Raw genomic sequence first — 24,825 nt, forward strand, 5'->3', positions numbered from 1 at the left:
CAGTTACTGGGTGTATGGTCCTACATGGTGCATCACACGTAGATATGGCAGCACTTTGTATTGTAGGTAGGTCACATATGGCGCTGGTGCCCAGTTACTGGGTGTATGGTCCTACATGGTGCATCACACGTAGATATGGCAGCACTTTGTATTGCAGGTAGGTCACAAATGGCGCTGGTGCCCAGTTACTGGGTGTATGGTCCTACATGGTGCAACACACGTAGATATGGCAGCACTTTGTATTGCAGGTAGGTCACATATGGTGCTGGTGCCCAGTTACTGGGTCTATGGCCCTATATGGTGCATCACACGTAATATGGCAGCACTTTGTATTACAGGTAGGTCACATATGGCGCTGGTGCCCAGTTACTGGGTGTATGGTCCTACATGGTGCATCACACGTAGATATGGCAGCACTTTGTATTGCAGGTAGGTCACATATGGGGCTGGTGCCCAGTTACTGGGTGTATGGTCCTACATGGTGCAACACACGTAGATATGGCAGCACTTTGTATTGCAGGTAGGTCACATATGGTGCTGGTGCCCAGTTACTGGGTGTATGGCCCTACATGGTACATCACACGTAGATATGGCAGCACCTTGTATTGCAGGTAGGTCACATATGGTGCTGGTGCCCAGTTACTGGGTGTATGGCCCTACATGGTACATCACACGTAGATATGGCAGCACCTTGTATTACAGGTAGGTCACATATGGCGCTGGTGCCCAGTTACTGGGTGTATGGCCCTACATGGTACATCACACGTAGATATGGCAGCACTTTCTATTACAGGTAGGTCACATATGGCGCTGGTGCCCAGTTACTGGGTGTATGGTCCTACATGTTGCATCACACGTAGATATGGCAGCACTTTGTATTACAGGTAGGTCACATATGGCGCTGGTGCCCAGTTACTGGGTGTATGGTCCTACATGGTGCATCACACGTAGATATGGAAGCACTTTGTATTGCAGGTAGGTCACATATGGTGCTGGTGCCCAGTTACTGGGTGTATGGTCCTACATGGTGCATCACACGTAGATATGGCAGCACTTTGTATTGCAGGTAGGTCACATATGGTGCTGGTGCCCAGTTACTGGGTGTATGGCCCTATATGGTGCATCACACGTAGATATGGCAGCACTTTGTATTACAGGTAGGTCACATATGGCGCTGGTGCCCAGTTACTGGGTGTATGGTCCTACATGGTACATCACACGTAGATATGGCAGCACTTTGTATTGCAGGTAGGTCACATATGGCGCTGGTGCCCAGTTACTGGGTGTATGGTCCTACATGGTGCATCACACGTAGATATGGCAGCACTTTGTATTGCAGGTAGGTCACATATGGCGCTGGTGCCCAGTTGCTGGGTGTATGGTCCTACATGGTGCATCACACGTAGATATGGCAGCACTTTGTATAGCAGGTAGGTCACATATGGCGCTGGTGCCCAGTTACTGGGTGTATGGTCCTACATGGTGCATCACACGTAGATATGGCAGCACTTTGTATAGCAGGTAGGTCACATATGGCGCTGGTGCCCAGTTACTGGGTGTATGGTCCTATATGGTGCATCACACGTAGATATGGCAGCACTTTGTATAGCAGGTAGGTCACATATGGCGCTGGTGCCCAGTTACTGGGTGTATGGTCCTACATGGCGCATCACACGCAGATATGGCAGCACTTTGTATTACAGGTAGGTCACATATGGCGCTGGTGCCCAGTTACTGGGTGTATGGTCTTACATGGTGCATCACACGTAGATATGGCAGCACTTTGTATTGCAGGTAGGTCACATATGGCGCTGGTGCCCAGTTACTGGGTGTATGGTCCTACATGGTGCATCACACGTAGATATGGCAGCACTTTGTATTGCAGGTAGGTCACATATGGCGCTGGTGCCCAGTTACTGGGTGTATGGTCCTACATGGTGCATCACACGTAGATATGGCAGCACCTTGTATTACAGGTAGGTCACATATGGTGCTGGTGCCCAGTTACTGGGTGTATGGTCCTACATGGTACATCACACGTAGATATGGCAGCACTTTGTATTACAGGTAGGTCACATATGGCGCTGGTGCCCAGTTACTGGGTGTATGGTCCTACATGGTGCATCACACGTAGATATGGCAGCACTTTGTATTGTAGGTAGGTCACATATGGTGCTGGTGCCCAGTTACTGGGTGTATGGTCCTACATGGTACATCACACGTAGATATGGCAGCACTTTGTATTGCATGTAGGTCACATATGGCGCTGGTGCCCAGTTACTGGGTGTATGGTCCTACATGGTGCATCACACGTAGATATGGCAGCACTTTGTATTGCAGGTAGGTCACATATGGCGCTGGTGCCCAGTTACTGGGTGTATGGTCCTACATGGTGCATCACACGTAGATATGGCAGCACCTTGTATTACAGGTAGGTCACATATGGTGCTGGTGCCCAGTTACTGGGTGTATGGTCCTACATGGTACATCACACGTAGATATGGCAGCACTTTGTATTACAGGTAGGTCACATATGGCGTTGGTGCCCAGTTACTGGGTGTATGGTCCTACATGGTGCATCACACGTAGATATGGCAGCACTTTGTATTGTAGGTAGGTCACATATGGTGCTGGTGCCCAGTTACTGGGTGTATGGTCCTACATGGTACATCACACGTAGATATGGCAGCACTTTGTATTACAGGTAGGTCACATATGGCGCTGGTGCCCAGTTACTGGGTGTATGGTCCTACATGGTACATCACACGTAGATATGGCAGCACTTTGTATTACAGGTAGGTCACATATGGTGCTGGTGCCCAGTTACTGGGTGTATGGTCCTACATGGTACATCACACGTAGATATGGCAGCACTTTGTATTACAGGTAGGTCACATATGGCGCTGGTGCCCAGTTACTGGGTGTATGGTCCTACATGGTGCATCACACGTAGATATGGCAGCACTTTGTATTGCAGGTAGGTCAAATATGGCGCTGGTGCCCAGTTACTGGGTGTATGGTCCTACATGGTGCATCACACGTAGATATGGCAGCACTTTGTATTGTAGGTAGGTCACTAATGGCGCTGGTGCCCAGTTACTGGCACTGTGCGTGTTGGCAGGGAGGGCGTTAATATTTGCATTGTTAACATTCTAATATGTTCATTTTTGGGGCACATTTTTTCTAGGTGAAGATTGCCCATAATAGAGAAATAGATCTATAAATAGATATATAAAGGGAGCAGAGACACAATAATTGCTAGTAATACTAAGTCACATAAAAACAAATGTAATAAATTAAGAACACAAAATCTATAACTAAAACAAATGTATTCTGCATTTTTATGTTGCTGTATAATGTAACTCATCCTAGCGATTTGCACATACCAAAACTCCCCATCGTCGCATCTCTTGATCAGTCGGTCTCTCTCGCTGGGATCCACAGAATTCCATTCGCTTGAGCTGGATAGACGAGACAGTAACATTTATCAGTAGATTTATCATAGATCCTGGCATTTTATTACACTGCATTTAGGTGCAAACTTAGCCACAGCTATCAGTCAGCAATCAGCTTTTATCTATCTCGTGCAAGTCAATGAAAGCTAATGTCTGATTGGACGTTCTATTTCATGTTAGTAAACAAACTCTACGGCCCTTGTCCGCCAAGTACTCACTTATCACTCCAGGCTCCAGTCCACTCGACCTCTCCCCAAGGATTTCGAATCCGGATCAACTTCTCCGGACGACCTCTGTAGCCAACCTGGGTGGACGAGAATGAATATTCATCATGTACGAAAGGGAAAAATCTGTCTATTCAAATGAAATGGAGGTAAAAAGGGTATTATATAATACAGGGACATACGTACAATGGGTAGATAAGTCCTGGTGCCAGTTAGCACAGCAGTGGCCATAACAGGCCAAAAGCATTGAGATCAAAAGAATAAATAATATAACTAAATTACGGTACTAGGCGATTTAATTTTCCTGCTGCTGCAGTCAGGGCTACAAGTGATAAATATTTGATAAATCATCATATTAATTTACTGATTGATAAAAAACACAGAAAAACAAAAACACTTTTCAGACAAAAATGCGGCGGAGGTGAATCTGTAATACAAGTAATTTTACAGTAAACCACCAATTAAAACAAAAAAATGTTTAGTAAAGCTCTACTGTATATGATGTAAGGTTGTTTTATGTTTTATCAGAACAATAGAGGGGTACAGGAACATGGTGATAAGCACCAACACCATCTGTGAGGAGTTTGTATGTTCTCCTTGTGCTTGTGTGGGTTTCCTCACTATTGGTATGCGTGTGCCTGTAATGGGTTATTAGATTGCAAGCTCCACTGCAGCACTGCTTGCCGTGAATAAAACAATTATTCTCTGACTGTACAGCAAATAAAGAATAAACCGTTATCGTACGGCTGAGAATAGGTCACCCACCTCCTCTGCGGCAGTCACGGAGTACGCGTGGCCCTTCACCAGTTTCTGGAAAGTAATCGCCTCCGTCTCGGCCGCACTTGTGATCTGCAAGATGGAGAGAGGCGAAACGGTTCCAGCGTGTTTGCTAACAGCCAGAGGCTACTGAACGCGATGACACAGTACCCCACAGAGAAGGACACTATACACCCTCCTTTGTACGCCGTGAGCTCACCTAAAGGGAGACCCTTTTAAACTTTTCACTACAGAAGAATTTAAAACTGCTTTGAACTTGTGAACAAAGGTCCCACAGCCCTTCCCTATCTTATTTATCAATGTTCAAGGAAAAATATAATGTTCTGGTAACGCACAAAATACATTGTGCGTAGAGTATGGATGAAGCTGAATTATTAGGAATACATAGAATACGTCTCATTCATAGACAGACAGAAATAACAACAGCTCCATCCTAAATCCTTGAGAGCCTCATTAGAATTATCACTTCTTCACTGCCAATAGGTATATTCATATCTCTTCTGTATCAATGAACCATATTTCTAAGTAAATATTACACTTTTGCAGCAGTTTCGTACAATAGATTAAGCAATTCCTAACTGGAGGGATTCCTGTTCCTAGCAAGCAATCAGACACTGTACAACTTGTACTATATAGACCAAAGCAAGCCACCCATCCATCCACTTGTACTATATAGACCAAAGCAAGCCACCCATCCATCCACTTGTACTACATAGACCAAAGCAAGCCACCCATCCATCCACTTGTACTATATAGACCAAAGCAAGCCACCCATCCATCCACTTGTACTATATAGACCAAAGCAAGCCACCCATCCATCCACTTGTACTATATAGACCAAAGCAAGCCACCCATCCATCCACTTGTACTACATAGACCAAAGCAAGCCACCCATCCATCCACTTGTACTATATAGACCAAAGCAAGCCACCCATCCATCCACTTGTACTATATAGACCAAAGCAAGCCACCCATCCATCCACTTGTACTATATAGACCAAAGCAAGCCACCCATCCATCCACTTGTACTACATAGACCAAAGCAAGCCACCCATCCATCTACTTGTACTACATAGACCAAAGCAAGCCACCCATCCATCTACTTGTACTATATATAGACCAAAGCAAGCCACCCATCCATCTACTTGTACTATATATAGACCAAAGCAAGCCACCCATCCATCTACTTGTACTATATATAGACCAAAGCAAGCCACCCATCCATCTACTTGTACTATATATAGACCAAAGCAAGCCACCCATCCATCCACTTGTACTATATAGACCAAAGCAAGCCACCCATCCATCTACTTGTACTATATATAGACCAAAGCAAGCCACCCATCCATCCACTTGTACTATATATAGACCAAAGCAAGCCACCCATCCATCCACTTGTACTATATAGACCAAAGCAAGCCACCCATCCATCCACTTGTACTATATATAGACCAAAGCAAGCCACCCATCCATCCACTTGTACTATATAGACCAAAGCAAACCACCCATCCGTCTACTTGTACTATATAGACCAAAGCAAGCCACCCATCCGTCTACTTGTACTACATAGACCAAAGCAAGCCACCCATCCATCTACTTGTACTATATAGACCAAAGCAAGCCACCCATCCATCTACTTGTACTACATAGACCAAAGCAAGCCACCCATCCATCTACTTGTACTACATAGACCAAAGCAAGCCACCCATCCATCTACTTGTACTATATAGACCAAAGCAAGCCACCCATCCATCTACTTGTACTATATAGACCAAAGCAAGCCACCCATCCATCTACTTGTACTATATAGACCAAAGCAAGCCACCCATCCATCTACTTGTACTAGTGCTACAGACGTCCCCCTTATCACTCGATAAATAAGACATCACTCACATCTATAGAGCAGCCCAGGAGAGACCCCATCTTCAGAGCCTTCTGGATGATCTTGTAGAGATCGGCTGGAGCCTTGTTTAGTTCGTACCACTCGGCAAGACCCCCAGTGAAGTCTTCGAAGCCCTCGGTGGTGGCACCGCCAGACAGAGCCTCGTAAGATCCATTCAGCCTGCAATGGACGACACAGCGGCACTTAACCGTAACTTGTTTTAGGAGCCATTAATGGCCACCTTGAGCTTTCTGCACTCCGGTGCCAGCGTATACAGTGGTACAGGGCAGATTATAGCACCAGGGATGAGATCACAGCACAGCCTTGATCAACACAGCAAAAATGTAATCCCTATATCCGCTAACGCATTTCGCCTATACACCTTTGTGTTCTTTGAATACTTTATCTGCTATGCAGTTAGTCGGGCAGACGGATGGGCCATGTGCATGGATCTGTGATGTAAATGGTGACCCTTCCAATACTGCCTATCTAATACAATGACACCGCTGACATGTTGTATCCACGTGCTAAAGTATCAACTGCAAATATCTCTCCACCATCTGGTCCAATCTGTGCTCCCGATGCAATAGGTGTCTGCAGTTATGGAATTCTAAATTCTCCCGTCACCTGCAGGAGACAGAGCCATTGCAGCGCTGCAGAGGAACCTCCACCCTGAAGTTAAAGCCTTATTCTTATTTAGCCTAGTTTGCTTTCTTGTGCAATAACACTGGGGCTGAGGGAAGAGGGGCATGCAAGGCTGCTTTGCGGATGGATCGTGCAATTATTTGCTCTGGGCATGCTCCGTAGCTGACAGTACTCACCTATGGGCGATTGCAGGTAGTGCAGATCTTGGTAGCATTTGTGCTGGCGGCTGCACGGGCGTAACTGGGTGATCCAAATGAATATTTTTTTTTTCCCCTGCAATACAAGCTCGATATGCGCGCCTCACGTACTTACTTGGCATAGGCTTTCTCCAGCAGTGCGCTCCAGAATTCAGTCCCCTCAGCGGAGTGCACAAAGACAAGCTCCCCATTTTTGGTCGGCAGACGATCATCTATCACCACATCCACCCATTCGCCAAACTGCCAGAACTGGAAGACGAGGAGAAACGGTTATTACTGGAGAAACTGGTCACATCCTCACCCTCATCATCTCATGCAAATAATCCCATCCCGCAAACGGACCTGATTCATGCAGCTAAGCGCATAACTAGGAACTCTCCTTCCTAACCCTCTCCACGCGCTGCCCCATAACATTGGTTACAAAAGCCGGTGCATGATGTCCCAAAATAGGGTTTACGAAGCGGTCCTACAAATGTTTTCAGTATGTGCATTATAGGTTATACGTTGTAGGCCTCAATCATTATAGGTTATATGCTGTAGGCCCTGATCATAGTGTGTGTATTATAGGTTATACGTTGTAGGCCTCAATCATTATAGGTTATACACTGTAGGCCCTGATCATAGTGTGTACATTATAGGTTATACACTGTAGGCCCTAATCATAGTGTGTACATTATAGGTTATACGCTGTAGGCCCTGATCATAGTGTGTACATTATAGGTTATACGCTGTAAGCCCTGATCATAGTGTGTACATTATAGGTTATACGCTGTAGGCCCTGATCATAGTGTGTACATTATAGGTTATACGCTGTAGGCCCTGATCATAGTGTGTACATTATAGGTTATACACTGTAGGCCCTGATCATAGTGTGTACATTATAGGTTATACACTGTAGGTCCTGATCATAGTGTGTACATTATAGGTTATACGCTGTAGGCCCTGATCATAGTGTGTACATTATAGGTTATACACTGTAGGCCCTGATCATAGTGTGTACATTATAGGTTATACACTGTAGGCCCTGATCATAGTGTGTACATTATAGGTTATACACTGTAGGTCCTGATCATAGTGTGTACATTATAGGTTATACACTGTAGGCCCTTATCATAATGTGTGCATTATAGGTTATACACTGTAGGCCCTGATCATAGTGTGTACATTATAGGTTATACACTGTAGGCCCTGATCATAGTGTGTGCATTATAGGTTATACACTGTAGGCCCTGATCGTAGTGTGTGCATTATAGGTTATACACTGTAGGCCCTGATCATAGTGTGTACATTATAGGTTATACGCTGTAGGCCCTGATCGTAGTGTGTGCATTATAGGTTATACACTGTAGGCCCTGATCATAGTGTGTACATTATAGGTTATACACTGTAAGCCCTGATCATAGTGTGTACATTATAGGTTATACACTGTAGGCCCTGATCATAGTGTGTACATTATAGGTTATACACTGTAAGCCCTGATCATAGTATGTGCATTATAGGTTATACACTGTAGGCCCTGATCATAGTGTGTACATTATAGGTTATACGCTGTAGGCCCTGATCATAGTGTGTACATTATAGGTTATACGCTGTAGGCCCTGATCATAGTGTGAACATTATAGGTTATACACTGTAAGCCCTGATCATAGTGTGTACATTATAGTTTATACACTGTAGGCCCTGATCATAGTGTGTACATTATAGGTTATACGCTGTAGGCCCTGATCGTAGAGTGTGCATTATAGGTTATACACTGTAGGCCCTGATCATAGTGTGTACATTATAGGTTATACACTGTAAGCCCTGATCATAGTGTGTACATTATAGGTTATACACTGTAGGCCCTGATCATAGTGTGTACATTATAGGTTATACGCTGTAGGCCCTGATCATAGTGTGTACATTATAGGTTATACACTGTAGGCCCTGATCATAGTGTGTACATTATAGGTTATACGCTGTAGGCCCTGATCATAGTGTGTACATTATAGGTTATACACTGTAGGCCCTGATCATAGTGTGTACATTATAGGTTATACGCTGTAGGCCCTGATCATAGTGTGTGCATTATAGGTTATACGCTGTAGGCCCTGATCATAGTGTGTGCATTATAGGTTATAAACTGTAAGCCCTGATCATAGTATGTGCATTATAGGTTATACACTGTAGGCCCTGATCATAGTGTGTGCATTATAGGTTATACACTGTAGGCCCTGATCATAGTGTGTACATTATAGGTTATACACTGTAGGCCCTGATCATAGTGTGTGCATTATAGGTTATACGCTGTAGGCCCTGATCATAGTGTGTACATTATAGGTTATACGCTGTAGGCCCTGATCATAGTGTGTACATTATAGGTTATACGCTGTAGGCCCTGATCATAGTGTGTACATTATAGGTTATACGCTGTAGGCCCTGATCGTAGTGTGTGCATTTTAATGTTTCACCTTTGCCAGACATTTGCTATAGCCTGCAGCATTAGTCCTGCCTATATTACAAAATATGCATTTAACCAGTTAAATGCATTATATACCTCACACCTCTGCACCATTCCAAGCGCTTCCAGATTTTTTTTCCTATTTATAACAATAATTTGGAAGCAACTGAAAAATAAGGAGCACTTAGGAAAAAGTATAAAAAATATGAGATATGGTGAGAACTTACCCTTGTTATCTCTATTTCTACGAAGTCCATAGGGTTCCACAGGATACCTTGGGGGTATAGGTGTGACGTCAGTCGCAGGGCACCAAAGAGTTAAGCTTTCAGCCTCCCAGGATGCACTAGGTCCCCCTCCTATACCCCGCCCCCGGGCCAAGGCACCTCAGTTAGTTACCAAGCCATAGGCCGGAGGAGGAGAAGGAAGAGAGAGAACAAAGATCTGGACACATACAAGAATCACATTCTCACCAGAGGGAGACGGAAAACCGGTGACCAGAGCAAAACCCATCTGCAGCACAGGTGCGACAGGGCGGGAGTCCTGTGGAACCCTATGGACTTCGTAGAAATAGAGATAACAAGGGTAAGTTCTTACCATATCTCATATTTTCTACTTCAGGGTCCATAGGGTATCCACAGGATACCTTGGGGATGTCCCAAAGCAGTATCCTTTAAGGGTGGGGACGCTCCTGTGCAGAAAGGAGAATCCGCCGCCCGAAGGAAGCATCCTGAGAGGCGAAGGTGTCAAACCTGTAATACCTCACGAAGGTATGGACAGAAGACCACGTAGCAGCCTTGCAGATCTGAACTGCCGAGGCACCACGTCGAGCTGCCCACGAAGGACCCACAGACCTAGTGGAATGAGCCTTCAGAGAAGGAGGGACCGGTAGGCCTTCATGAAGATAAGCTTCAGAAATAGCCATACGGATCCAGGCTGCCAAAGTTTGCTTTGAAGCAGGCCAACCCTTTTTACGGAAGCCAAAGAGGACAAACAAAGCGTCCGACTTCCTAAACGAAGAAGTGCGGTCAACATAAGTCCTTAAGGCCCGCACAACATCCAAAGAGGCCTCACCCACGGAAAGACCCGGTGAGTTAAAGGCCGGAACAACTATTTCCTCGTTAATATGAAACTGGGAAACAACTTTGGGAAGAAACTCGGGCCGAGTGCGGAGCACTGCCCTGTTCCCATAAAAAACCAAGAAAGGGGGTCTACAAGAAAGAGCCCCTAACTCAGAAACACGTCTGGCCGAAGCAATGGCCAGAAGGAAAACAGTCTTAGCTGTTAGCCATTTAAGATCCACTGAGCCCAGTGGTTCAAACGGCGGTCCTTGGAGAGCCCTCAGGACCACAGTCAAATCCCAAGGCGCCACAGGTGGAACAAAGGGCGGCTGAATGCGGAGAACACCCTGCATAAAGGTGCGCACATCCGGGATTGTAGCAATCCTACGGTGAAACCAGACAGATAGGGCCGAAACCTGTACCTTCAAAGAAGCAAGGCGAAGCCCATGATCTAGTCCCGCTTGCAGGAAGGCGAGAATCCGAGACAGACGAAACTCCCGCGGTGCATAACCTCTCGGTCGACACCACTGGAAGAACGTATGCCACACGCGATGGTATATCCTCGCGGAAGACGGTTTCCGAGCTCGTAACATGGTACGCACCACAGAGCTGGAAAACCCCCGGGACCTCAGCATGGCCGTCTCAACAGCCACGCCGTCAAAGACAGCCGAGTCAGGTCCGGGTGAAGGCAAGGACCCTGAGACAGAAGGTCCGGTCGTAGCGGCAACCGCAGAGGAATGTCCACGGACAGACCCTGAAGGTCTGAGAACCAGTGCCGTCTGGGCCACGCGGGAGCTATCAACAGGAGCGTCCCTCCTTCCTGTTTGAATTTCCGGATTACCCGTGGAAGAAGGGAGACCGGAGGGAACAGGTATGCGAACCGGAACGTCCACCGGACGGACAGAGCATCCACCAGAGACGCCCCTTCGTCTCTTGTGCGAGACCCGTACACCGGCAACTTGTTGTTGTGCCGGGACGCCATGAGGTCGATTTCTGGAAGACCCCACCTGTCCACCAGTAGTTGAAAAACGTCCGGGTGCAGGGACCATTCCCCCGGATGAACGTCCTGGCGACTTAGAAAGTCCGCCTCCCAATTGAGCACTCCCGGGATGAAGACCGCTGATATGGCCGGAAGATTGCGCTCCGCCCAAACCAGGATCCGAGAGACCTCTACGAGAGCCGCCCGACTGCGAGTTCCTCCTTGCCTGTTTATGTAGGCCACGGTGGTAGCGTTGTCCGACTGGACCTGCACCGGGCGACCCTGGAGAAACCGCTGTGCCTGCTGGAGAGCATTGAAGACCGCACGGAGTTCCAAGATATTTATTGGAAGCTCCGCTTCTGTCGGCGTCCACCTGCCCTGGAACAAGTGTGGACCCGAAACTGCTCCCCAGCCCCGAAGACTGGCGTCCGTTGTCAACAGGACCCAATTTGGAACCCAGAACGGACGTCCCTTGTTGAGGTGGGTCGTCTGTAACCACCACGTAAGGGACAGGCGAACCTCCTGGGTGAGCACAATCGTCTGGGACTTCAGAGACTGAGTCAGCCCGTTCCACTTGGACAGGATCAGGTGCTGCAGAGGTCTGGAGTGAAACTGGGCGTATTCCACCATGTCGAACACCGACACCATGGAGCCCAGTAACCTCATCGCCGAGTGTAAGGACACCCGGCGGCTGTGCAGACAACTGCGCACCCTTGACTGTAAAGCAGAGATCTTGTCCACCGTCACGAAGATCCTTTGCTGTCCCGAGTCCAATAAGGCTCCAAGATGCAGAATCCTCCGAGACGGGATTAGAGTGGACTTCTGCCAGTTGATTAGCCAGCCGTGCCGTTGCAGCAGTGCAATGGTCAGGTCCAAGTGGCGTAACAGGAGCTCTGGAGATCCTGCCACCAATAACAGGTCGTCCAAATACGGCAACATGCGGACTCCCTGCAGCCGCAGAGAAGCCGCCATGACCGCCATCACCTTGGTGAAAACACGTGGTGCTGTTGCCAGGCCAAAAGGTAACGCCCGAAACTGGAAGTGGTCGCTGCTGATTGCAAACCTGAGGAACTGTTGATGGCGCCAAAGAATAGGGACATGCAGGTAAGCGTCCTGTATGTCCAATGACACCAAGTAGTCCCCAGGTTCCAGCGCCAGAATGATGGACCGTAGGGTCTCCATCCGAAACTTCGGGACCCGCAAAGACTTGTTGAGTGCTTTGAGGTTGAGAATCGGACGATATGACCCATTGGGTTTCTGTACCAAAAATAGATTTGAATAGAAACCCTGGCCCCTCTGGGAGAATGGAACCGCCACTATAACTCCAGCCTGGAGCATAGTGTGCAATACCTTCCGCAGCTCCGTAGCCTTGTTCCGGTCTGATGGGAGACCCGTGGTGAAGAAGCGAGCCGGGGGTCTGTGCCGGAAGGAGAGGGTGTATCCGTGGGAAACCACCTCCAGAACCCAAGTGTCTGTCGTAGTGGTCGACCAACACTGGGCGAACTGTAGCAGGCGGCCTCCCACCCTGGGATCCCCCAAAGGGAGGCCCGGACCGTCAGGCCGCAGGCTTGTCATCTGGCTTGGGGGCCGGACGTCTGGTACTCCATGCCTGCTTCCGGGGCTTGACCGATTTCTTAGGGCCAGCCTGTCGAGGAAACGACTGTGGTTTGGGCCTGCCCTGGGCCCTAGATGACCGAAAGGACGATGGTACCGAACCAGAAGGAGCAGCGGCCGACGGGAGACAGGCAGATTTGGCTGCCGCCAGCGTGGCCACAATCTTATCCAGATCCGGACCGAAGAGTACTTCTCCGGTAAACGGCAACGCTTCCAGACCTTTCTTGGAATCTGCGTCCGCCTTCCAGGATCGCAGCCACAAGGTGCGACGAGCAGCTACCGCTGCTGAAGAAATTCTAGACACCAGAGTACTAATGTCTAGAGCCGCCTCGTTGATGTAGGTGGCCGAATCACGGAGATTGCCAATCAACTCCGCCTGATCGGCCGGACAGTCGGATTCAAAAGAAGCCTCTAATGAATCCGCCCAGCGCTCCATCGCTCTGGCAACCCAGCAAATGGCCATAGCCGGCCGTGCTGCCCCCCCTGCAAGGGAATAAGCGGACTTCAGGCAGATTTCTACCTTGCGGTCCGTAGCATCCTTAAGGGAGGACATGGATGGCATCGGCAATGTGGCACTACAGACAAGACGGGTCACGTGAGAATCCACCTGTGGAGGGGATTCCCACTTAGCAAAATAATTATCCGCGAACGGATAAACCACCGCCAGGCGTCTCTGCGGCTGGTATCTTTTGCCAGGTTGTTTCCACGCCTCCTCTAAATGGTCCACCAACTGACCCGAAAGAGGAAAGACTGTGGCATCGCCCTTCACATCTTTGAAAAAGGCATACTTAGATTTAGCCGCTGGGGGAACTTCGTCCTCAATCACCAAGGCTGTGCGGACCGCCCGAATAAGTCCAGGAATATATACTTTGGACTTAGCATCAGCGTCCTTAGTATGGAGAGGTTCCTGATCGTAAGGATCTAGAATCTCCCCATCATCAGACGTCCCTTCGTCATCCTCATAAGGAGCGGACAGAGACGCCACCGGCCTTTTATGAGACCGCATCACAGACTCCCCTTGCAACACATCCGACAAGTGCTGTACAGAACTCGTCAGGGAGTTAACCCACGCTGGCTCCTGAGAACCCGGGAGCGGGGAAATAGGGAGACTGTGGGGTACAACCAATTGTCGTGGGAACCCCTGCATGGGTGACGACACCACAGACTGCTGGGACAAACCCATCGGAGTAAACGCGGGCTGCGGAGCTAACTGGCCCACTAAAGCTGTTAACGCCTGAGCGAAACAAGCCCAGGGTGGCTCCTGTACCGGTGCTGTAACCGTAATAGGCCGCGCCATGGACAAACACTGCCGGCAAAGGCCCTCCGCGCTACCCTCCCCCTCCGCTAACGGTACTTTGCACGTGGTACACTGTAGCCGGAGGGGAAAATCACTTTCAGACATGATGGCACCACGTATGTGACCTCTCTCACCAATTAAGTATTAAATAGGCGAGAGACCACCCTGCAGCACCGCACCGCAAGGGCTTTAGCAGAAAGAACAGGGACAGTAATAAAGCTGACAGTTTAGAGAAGAAAAGATTACAGGCAGCAGCGCTAGCACAGTCACATACAATGCAGAAAAATAACAATTCCTGCACTAACAGCGCTGATCACTCAACTACACAGACACAGGGCCTGGTAGGACACAGCGCTGCATACACAGACCTGACCACAGCGGAGGAGAGGTATGCGGGGGGACCCAGACCACGATGCTTCCGTCCAGCGCTTCCAGCAGCGTTCACCATGCGTTCTGGAGAAGATGGCCGCCGAGGAGCAGAGAGGAGGCTGGCCTGGGGGAGGAGCGCTGCCACAGGACCAGTCGGCAGCATGCAGAGAGGGCTGTGTGCAGCGGGGGAGGCGCCGGCTGTGAGACAGGGAAGGCGCGCTCCCCTGGCATGCATTTAACCCCTGGGACGCCGCAGCGCTACCGCTCTGCTGCGGTCCGCTGTCCCAGGGGGTAGTGGAAGCGCAGGTTGGTCGCCTGGCTCCACGCTGCAGCCAGTCCCCAGGGAGCCCCCTGCCTGGGGACTTAGGACCATGTGATCAGCGGGGACCCACCGCGGGACCCCGCTGCTTACCTCTGTCCCCCTTGAATCCGGCCATGGTCCGGAGCATCTGGGGTCACCGCTAGCTGTGACCCCAGACGCCCACCAGCATCCCCGGATCAGTACCGGCGTTCTGGTACCGGCGGGGTGTAGGGAAGACAGCATGGACGTCAGGACTGACTGTCCATGCTGTTCATCCAGTTGTGCAGCCACAGCTGCATGAAGAATAAGCTTCAGGGGCTCTTCTAGCCCCCACTCCAACAGGTGCACCCGACTCCGGCCGGGCACCAAACTAAACTGAGGTGCCTTGGCCCGGGGGCGGGGTATAGGAGGGGGACCTAGTGCATCCTGGGAGGCTGAAAGCTTAACTCTTTGGTGCCCTGCGACTGACGTCACACCTATACCCCCAAGGTATCCTGTGGATACCCTATGGACCCTGAAGTAGAAATAGCAAATATATTCTAAGCCACTTTGTCTCTTTCAACAGGCTAACTATTGCAGCATCGGGCTATTGCGGATGCATGTCGTATCGTCAATCCTGCGAATGACGCATCCACAGAAGGACTGCTCTCATTTCCTAAATGAACGCCATCCTCTATACCCAAAACCACCTTTACACCTTTGTATGGAGTTATACTATAAGGCAAAGCTCCATTTCTCCTCTTCAGTAGACCGATTGCTGACGGATGATCACACCTTGCCCCGATATTGACACTAAAATAGCTGGGGCACTTCAGGGCACAGATTCGTTCTCTCCCTTATGGAATCTTACAGATCTATCTTACACCGGTATTACCTGGAAATGGAATATTCCTGAGTAGCTGTCCTGGAAACTCTGATCTGGGGGGACCACACGGGAGAGGATCTGCTCATTGAGAGTGAGCGAGGCGATGGCGGCCAGCAGCCAGCAGTCCCCTGGAAGACAGAGAACGGGTTATCCGAGGCCGGAGGAGGCGGTTAGTCTGAGAGCTGCTGTGTCTGGGTCAGGCTTACACTGTATGGATGGATGCATCACACCGCGCAGAGATAATAAAGCCACCGTTTCACAGTAACGCTTATCATGTAGCGTGTGTGCGCGTGTGTGACACTCAGCTGGCTATTATACAAGGAATAAATGGAGTGTTTATAGGTAATCATACTGTTAGGAGGTTGATGTAAAATCAAAAAAGGTATTTATCAAAGTACAGACAACTGAAGCACTGTGTAGTCTCCGTACTTCTCTGTAGAAGCCAAATCTGGGTGCAAATATCATAGTTTATAATGAATGGTTTAGAATAACATTAGATCACTCATTCCATACCTTGAGGTCGCTCTAGAGAGGCAGACACAGAAATAGGCTTCCTGTTACCATTAGGGAAACGGAATGGGCCGGCGGTTCGATTCCCGTCAGCGGCAGCCCGACAGGAGTAGAGTGCGACGCAGCGGAAGCCCGACAGCGCTGGAAATCCCGATCGTGGATAGGTAAGTATCCACTAACCTAACCCCCCTAACTCTAACTCTCCTTAGGAGTGCCTAACCCTAACCACCCCTTCCCCTTTACCTAAACCTAAGTCCCTCGGGGGGGTGCCTAACCCTAACCCTCCCTCCCCCTAGCCTAACCCTAACCCTCCCAGGGGGGTGCCTAACCCTAAGTCCCCACGGGGGTGCCTAACCCTCCCTCCCACTAGCCTAACCCTAACCCTCCCAGGGGGGTGCCTAACCCTAAGTCCCCCCCGGGAGCCCTAAACCTAACCCTCCCCCCCGCGGCTGTCCGCTCGCGGCGCCCGGCCTCACTACGATCGTGATGCCGGGTGCCAGTCTCCCGGCGTCGGGGAAATGCGGGCGTCTACATCTAGACACCCGGCATTTCACCCATGCCGGGATAAGACAGTCGGGAAGCCGACTGCCGGTATATAGGCAGTCGGCTTCCAGATTGCTTCCCAGGGAAACCAAGGTGGTTGCCTGGAGGGGTGGCGCAAATGATTAGGGGCGTTTTCACACACAAGTATAGAGAAGTACATTGTAAATATATTGGGCATTCCCGGGCAGTGGCTATTGAGATGCACGGAGATGGTCCGTCATATTAGGCGCGTTACAGGATTGTCGCAGCCGTATCGCTGGACTGGTTGCATACACAGGGACTATTCGCTCACATTGGAGGCTGTACTCTCACGGAAAAGCTGCACCTAGCATAGGGGCTGGTGCGACCAATGGTGGCGTGTAAAGACAGACACTAGTGCAGGGGTGGCCAAAGTCAAAGAGCCCAAAAATATCTGTAGGTATGTCAAACAGCCGAGATCATGTGCACGCCGCAGGCATACATGCAAAAGGGGTGTGGCCTTGTGCCAGCTAGGCCACGCCCCTGGAATGAATGTTGTAGGAGCTTGTAAAAGCGCATGCACACAATCACCCTGGAGGTAACTATTAAAGGGAAAGGAAAAGCCAGAATAATATAAAAAACATTGAAAAAAAACCCAGATCCACATAAAATACAATGACTCAAGCCACATCCACATAAAATACACTAAAAAAGCCACATCCACATAAAATGCACTGAAAAAGCCACATCCACATAAAATGCACTAAAAAAAAGCCACATCCACATAAAATACACTAAAAAAAAGCCACATCCACATAAAATACACTAAAAAAGCCACATCCACATAAAATACACTAAAAAAGCCACATCCACATAAAATACACTGAAAAAGCCACATCCACATAAAATACACTGAAAAAAAGCCACATCCACATAAAATACACTGAAAAAGCCACATCCACATAATACACTAAAAAAAAGCCACATCCACATAAAATACACTGAAAAAGCCACATCCACATAATACACTAAAAAAAAGCCAAATCCACAAAAAATATTGTAAAAAATAACAAAACAGATTCACATAATTAAATCCAACTCCCCATGTGTCACTTCAACCCCTCCATGTGTCACTCCAACAGCCCCATATGTGTCACAACAGCAGCCTCTCCATGTGTCACTCCAGCAACCCCATATGTGTCACAACAGCAGCCTCTCCATGTGTCACTCCAGCAGCGTTGGGAACCGGCAGGGGAGACACATCTGGACAATGGAAGAGCCACAGGTTGGCCACCGCTGCTCTAGTGGGTGCCTCAGTTCCTGCACATTCATACACCGGGGAGGGGCTTTTTAGTGGCATCAGGCCCTGCATAAGGGACATAACACTCAGCCAGTGATTTAATGCCAGCAGCTCCATGTGACTGTAGGTGGGAGCGCGACACATGGTGATGTTGGTGAGGGAGAGGGGGGGGGCCACATTTCTGATGGCAAGTAGAGGGACATTAACCTTAGTGCTGGCCCTGTACAGCCACCAATAATTCATCCACTCGCATTACTCTATGTATAATAATCTGTATATTTCTCTACAGTGATACACAGATGTCTCAGGATTATAGTTAGTATAACGCCCGATGACGAAACCATTTACCAGGTAACACTGCCCCCATTTCTGTTGGGGGCCAGTCTGGGGGTCTCCCCACATTTACATCGTTGGCAGCTGTAATAAAATTCGGAGTATTTAATTTGCATCACATCACTCTGTAGCTATACATGTAAATATGTCACATTTTATTTCCCAACGCTTCCCCGTGGCCATCGTGGCAATGCAGCGCGTGACCTGCGCTCTGTATCCATGAGCCAATGCAAGTACCACTCTGTAGATGAATAAACATTTGCTGAACCCTGTGATTTGGTGGGAGGGGAGTGTGAGTGCTGCTCTGAATAGGAGATCTGTGCCTGCGGCTGCATTTTATTATATAGCTGATTATGCAACTGCATTCCAGGCCCTGATGGAAAACGCCAGCAATGTGCACTCACAGGGGGGTGTTAGAGCGAGGGGAGGAAGACACGCTGCAGGCTCTTCCCATACAGCCGGCTGCACACTCGGGGCCTGGGACGTAATAAGGGCATTGGTGTGACGTAATGACACAACCTGTATCTGAGCTCACAGGTGCCTGTATCTTGCACTTTTGGATGAGGGCAAATCATAGGGGGGAATTCAATTCAACGCGCTACTGAATAGCGACAGGAGGGACTCCTGAACCTATTCAATACACCGCACTGTTTGGGCGCGCTAAGGATTTCTTCTTGCACCCCCCTGGGGGTACACGGCTGTTTTTCTGCATAGCGCGGCGCTAACAGCCGCGCGCCCGGCACTTTGGTCAGATAATGCCAGTTACCGTGCCTTAACACCCTTGTTAAGGCGCGATGACCGCGATAACCAGCATTCTCCGGCCACACAGCGCACTGAACTGAATAGCTCCGGGAGATCGCTCTTGGCACTATTCAATTTGCGTTGAATTAAATCGCCCCCAGTGATAGCAAAGAAAAAAAAAAATCTTCAAAAAAATTTCCTGTGCAGACGTCTCTAGCATGTGCCAATATGAAGTCTATGGCCCAAATGTAACAGGCTTCAATCACCTGGTCCAGGTGCAAATCCGGCAAGATCGCCTCTAGATGTAAAATGACAATTAGTTCTAAAGCAGACCCAGGATGTTGTTTTTCCTTGAAACTAATGGCCACTTTAAAACAAGCGACTACGGACAGCTGCAAGGAAGAGTCTGTGCAATACCGTCCCACTAAAACGCAACGAAATACTAGGAAATAGACAACCCCTGCATGCAACTGTGATCTGAGTGCTGCATCTGTAGACTCTGCTTCGGATCACCAACGCGACCAGGTAACAATAACGCATTTCCCTACTCACCGACGTATCTATTAATTGTTGCTCTGTCTGTACTTGAGTATAGGAGATTTGCCATAGACAACCGTGTTATATAACCGAAGACGTTCTAGCTAACAATGATTGATCAAAGGGAAAATCCACCTTCAGACAACTTTATCTCCCCAGCAGATGTGTTTATTTCATTGCCCCTGGTGCCCTAAGCAATTGCCCCCCTGATCCTGGCTATAAATAGGGCAGCACAGACGGTGTAATGGTTAGTGTTACTGCCTCACAGCACTGAGGTCATGGGTTCAATTCCTACCATGTGGAGTTTGTATATTCTCCCTGTACTTACGTGGGTTTCCTCCCACACTCCAAAAATATACTGGTAGGTTAATTGGCTCCGTACAAAAATTACCCCTAGTGTGTATGTGTGTGAGCACATGTGTGTGAGCTCCACTGGGGCAGGGACTGATGTAAAGCGCTGCGGAATATGTGTGCGCTATATATATATACTGGTAATAAATAAATAAAAAGGTGCAATAAAAGGTCACATATCTGGCTGAATCTCTGTAACGTGTTCCTGCACGGACTGACTATCCGCTGCTGCAGGGTTCCAGGTGTAATCTGTCATTTCCAGAACGGTAATGTAACACATAGGAGTACACGTTACTCTCTGCACTAATGTAGGTAACAGAATATTGTCGCATTAAATGTTCTACAGGTTCATCGTTTCCTCCCGGAATCTCAGGTGTTCTTCAGGTGAATAAGAGCGGCCACTCGATCTGCCTCCTATTCTTACTCCCGGCTATAGGGTAACCGATGAAAGAAGAGGACACACAACACCTGCACCTGTCTCCATCTCCTAACAACGGACGGGGCCCAAAGTGTCTATTGACACAACAGACGGACGAGGGGACATTGTGTAGTGGCTGAGTCACCCTCTGCAGCCGCAGGAGTTCCCATACGGGGTGTGGAGGAGAGTCACACCCTCACCTGCTAAGCAGGTCACAGGGATTTGGCAATGCTGAGTGAGGAATATTATGTACAGAGAAAAGTTACAAAGGTATTATAATGATATTTCAGTATAACCACAACGTGATCACATCTCCCTCACTGCAGAGAACGGAATGGTGATTATAACCACAGGCAGTCATGTCAGCTCAATAAAATAAGTATCTATTCTATCTGGATAGTAAAATAAGGACAATAGTCTACCACTCAGGACAAATACGGTAACTATGTGCGATTAGCAATGCCGGCCGAATGTATCATAAACATTTCCTTATATAGCGTCAACATGTTCCATCGCGCTTTACAATCACATTCTACAGCGCCAAACGCAATTAGCGCAGATTCTCCAAGAATTAAGAGCACAGACACCCCATGAAGTCATGCGCTGAGGACTACGCTCCGTGTAGCAGGAGGGATCAGTAATGACCTAATCCAATTGTCGGGATTAAGGAGATCCACATAACAGCACCATTTGGGATGCGGTCATAACCCCGGCACATGGGATCCCAAAGGTAAGTAGTGGGGTTAGGGGGAGGGTTAGGTTAGTGCTAGGTACAGGGTGGAGGGATAGGTGTAGGATGCTGGGAGTTGGAGGTTAGGGTTAGGCACTAGGGGGGGAAGTTAGGTTTAGGCAGGTGTCTGTATCCTAACCCTGTCAGGATTTTAACTGCCGGGATCCCGAGTGCTGACATTCTAAATCCAACCCAACCATTTGGGGTCATGCGAGAACTGGGGCTGAGAAACAATGTTTTAAGGTGCATACACACACACACAACGATTATCGATATAGTTTATAGTTCATCGTTGAAAAAATCGTTCACTTTCTGAGTTAAAATGATGACCGATTATCGTTCATGCGCGTTCACATTTGTAGTTCAGTCAGACTGACCAACTCAACGATTTTCAGTAAGGGAATATGCAAAAATCGTTTCTAGTTCAAAAAAATCGTTCATTACATTTAGTAAATGAAAGATTTTAGTAAACGATTTTTGTTCATTTTTCCCTTGAAAAAATTAACGAAAATTGTTTACTAAAATCGTTCATTTACTAAATCGTTGTGTGTGTATTCACACACAACAATTTTGTTACCAACGATTTTCTGAACGATTTTCTGTCAGATTATCTGTCAGATTTTTTAAAGTGTAATGAACGATTTTTTTGAACTACAAATGATTTTTGCATATTCCCTTAATGAAAATCATTGCATTGACAAGTTTGACTGAACTACAAACGTGAACGCACATGAACGATTATTGTTCATAGTTTGACTCAAAAAGTGAGCGATTTTTTCAAACTATTATCGTTAACGATATCGTTTAACAATAATCGTTCAAAAAATCGTTTAACACAAGGCTTCGGGCCTAGGGGGTCATTCAGACCCGTTCGCGAGCAAAGGACGCTCGCAAACGGGTCGATGTTCCCCCACTGCGCATGCGCACGACGGAGGGAGCTCCGTCGTGCGCATGCGCGAGACCCGGACTGCGACAGCCAAGCTGTCGCTCCAAGTCTCGCACCAAAGGGGGCGTGCTGTCGATGTTGATTGACAGCACGCCCCCTTTGGTGGGCGTGCCAGGGGCGTGCCTGCCAGACGGAGGCGTTTCCATGGGAACACCTACCATCTGGGGCCGGCCCCACTGACATCACTATGTCTGATATCTGATAGAGCCAAAATCACTCCTGGGCTTGCGGCAGCGAGACCCTACCGCAGGGTCTCCGTCGCAAGCACGAGGGTCGCGATGGTCAAGACCATCGCGACCATCATCATGGACGCTCGCATATGCTGTGGGTGGTCACCCACAGCTATGCGAGCGTCCAAGAGGACGCTCCATTTTCAGGGAGGAGGGCACTGATTCAGAGCGAGCGCTCTGGTCAGAGCGTTCAGCTCTGAATCAGGCCCCTAGTTCCCCTGCCTCATATGTTGAGCGGAATCACTGATAGACACTTTCACAATGGGTTCTAGATTCTAGAGAACAGCACAATAATATTCCCCTGCACCCAGCAAGATGCATCAGGATACACCGGAGGGAAACACTACATTAACCCACTGCTCTATGCAGTGCACATATGCACGCCATCTATTCATTTCACGGCGATTGTTTCACCGGCACTCCCCCCCTCGCAGAGCACTGCGGCCCACAGTTGGGGCTGGCTGTTTTAGCGGGGCGCCTCCATAAGGGCAGGGCACTAAAACATCCTAGCTGAAACACTAAAGGTACAGGGGCTTATAGATATAAATAATAAGAATCAAACTATAATAAAGCAGCTGCCGCTTCACCTGAGGCGACCACCCCTCAAAAAAAGAAAAACAGATGATAAACAAAGATGAACTCCCTGCAATGATGTCATGCTGTGCGCACACTGGGACTGCAGCAGCAGCTACTGCGGATATTATGGAGACATCCACAGCTTCCACTCAGCTGAGAGCCTTCTGTGAGGTAATTACTGCTGCGGGACTAAAGCCATTACGGATAATACGATCTGGCAGGACAAGACGCAGGTACTGTATATCACCGACTGTCTCAGAAGTTTTTGCAGCCTCATGTAAAATTTTGTAAATCGCCTGGTTATCAGAAGAGATGGCGCCATTTTATACGTTTTATGAGTGACCAACCTGGGAACAGACACAATGGGCCGAATTCAATTAGCCGCGAAAAGTGCCATTTGGAGATAAGTTTTCGCCGACTTGCGCTTTTCGACTGTTTTCAAAGTATCTCCGTATTCAATTCCCGGCCTAGGCGAAAACTCCATAGGCAAAAACAGCCGAAAAAGTTTCTACAGCAAAAGGCAGGAGAAAAAAAAAAGTGCAAAATCCATATATTAGGGTATAATGTGGGGACTTGTTTCAGATCCCTTTGGACACCCCCCTAATGACTAATTAGTCAAAATATATCTTAATTCACCCCAAAAAAAGACATGTCATTTATGGGGATAAAATGTAAAGAGTGTTTAAAAATGGGTAAAAAGTGGGGGGCCTGATATTTTGGGGGGCTATAGTGATGAGACAGATGTTTTTGGGATTGCAGCAGTTGTAATTTTTTTTATTTTTAAATCTTCATTTTAGAGACATCAAAATATACTAGTAGCCATTTTTATGTACCCCAAATTTAACTACGGTACTTATTTTTCTGCATACATTGCTTTCTATAATTTTTCCACACATATGCAAATATGCATATAACAGCCCTTTGCAACAAAATAAGTTCACTAAATATTTTTATTAAGGCTCCTACTACTATGTAGATTCCCAGGGTCACTTAGCCTTTCTATGGGGTACAGACTGATATCCCCAAATGTCCTTTTCGCTAGTTTCGCTTTGTAAAACATTCGCCTGTCCGTGTTTTCGCCTGTTTTAAAAGGAACATGCATGGAGAAAGCATTGCGTCAAAGCGTCAAAGCAGGCGAATTCAATCAGCGGCTAATTGAATTCGGCCCAATAACGGGAAATGCTGGTTCCCTTGCGTAGGCCAAAGAGTCCGTCACATGCTGTAAACAGCTGTACTTGGACTGTACAATAGAAGTACCTTACACAGGTGTATTCAGCTCTTATAGGGGGAGCTGTGCTTTGTCCTTACACGCAAATCTTCATGGATACTGGCGTAATTAACACCGGCATGTGATGAGTGGCGGGATGCATCCAGAAGGCAAGTCTGATCATCTTGTTCGCTAGCTGTTGAGGAACTACATGTCCCATAACACCTAGCCTGCTTCTGACACCCACTTACATTAGACCTGGCGGTTTCCTGTACTAGCACATCTCTCAGATATACACATATCAGGAACTGATTGCTCTGACTGACTCCTCAGGGGGTAGGT

General features: G+C 48.1%; 1 protein-coding gene across 1 annotated transcript in view; it reads right to left on the minus strand.

The window, feature by feature from the left end:
• CAPN2 (calpain 2) overlaps positions 1 to 24,825 on the minus strand; it is a 106,608-nt gene that overhangs the window by 68,686 nt on the left and 13,097 nt on the right. The window contains exons 3-8 of the mRNA XM_088461859.1: positions 16,113 to 16,231; positions 7,296 to 7,429; positions 6,350 to 6,518; positions 4,445 to 4,528; positions 3,674 to 3,759; positions 3,387 to 3,461 (exon numbers count right to left, since the gene is read on the minus strand). Of these exons, the coding sequence (XP_088317985.1) occupies positions 3,387 to 3,461; positions 3,674 to 3,759; positions 4,445 to 4,528; positions 6,350 to 6,518; positions 7,296 to 7,429; positions 16,113 to 16,231 (667 nt within the window). The remainder of the gene's footprint in view (positions 1 to 3,386; positions 3,462 to 3,673; positions 3,760 to 4,444; positions 4,529 to 6,349; positions 6,519 to 7,295; positions 7,430 to 16,112; positions 16,232 to 24,825) is intronic.

The sequence above is a fragment of the Taudactylus pleione genome, unplaced genomic scaffold (assembly GCF_031769625.1).
Source record: "Taudactylus pleione unplaced genomic scaffold, aTauple2 ptg001117l, whole genome shotgun sequence".
NCBI lineage: Eukaryota > Metazoa > Chordata > Amphibia > Anura > Myobatrachidae > Taudactylus > Taudactylus pleione.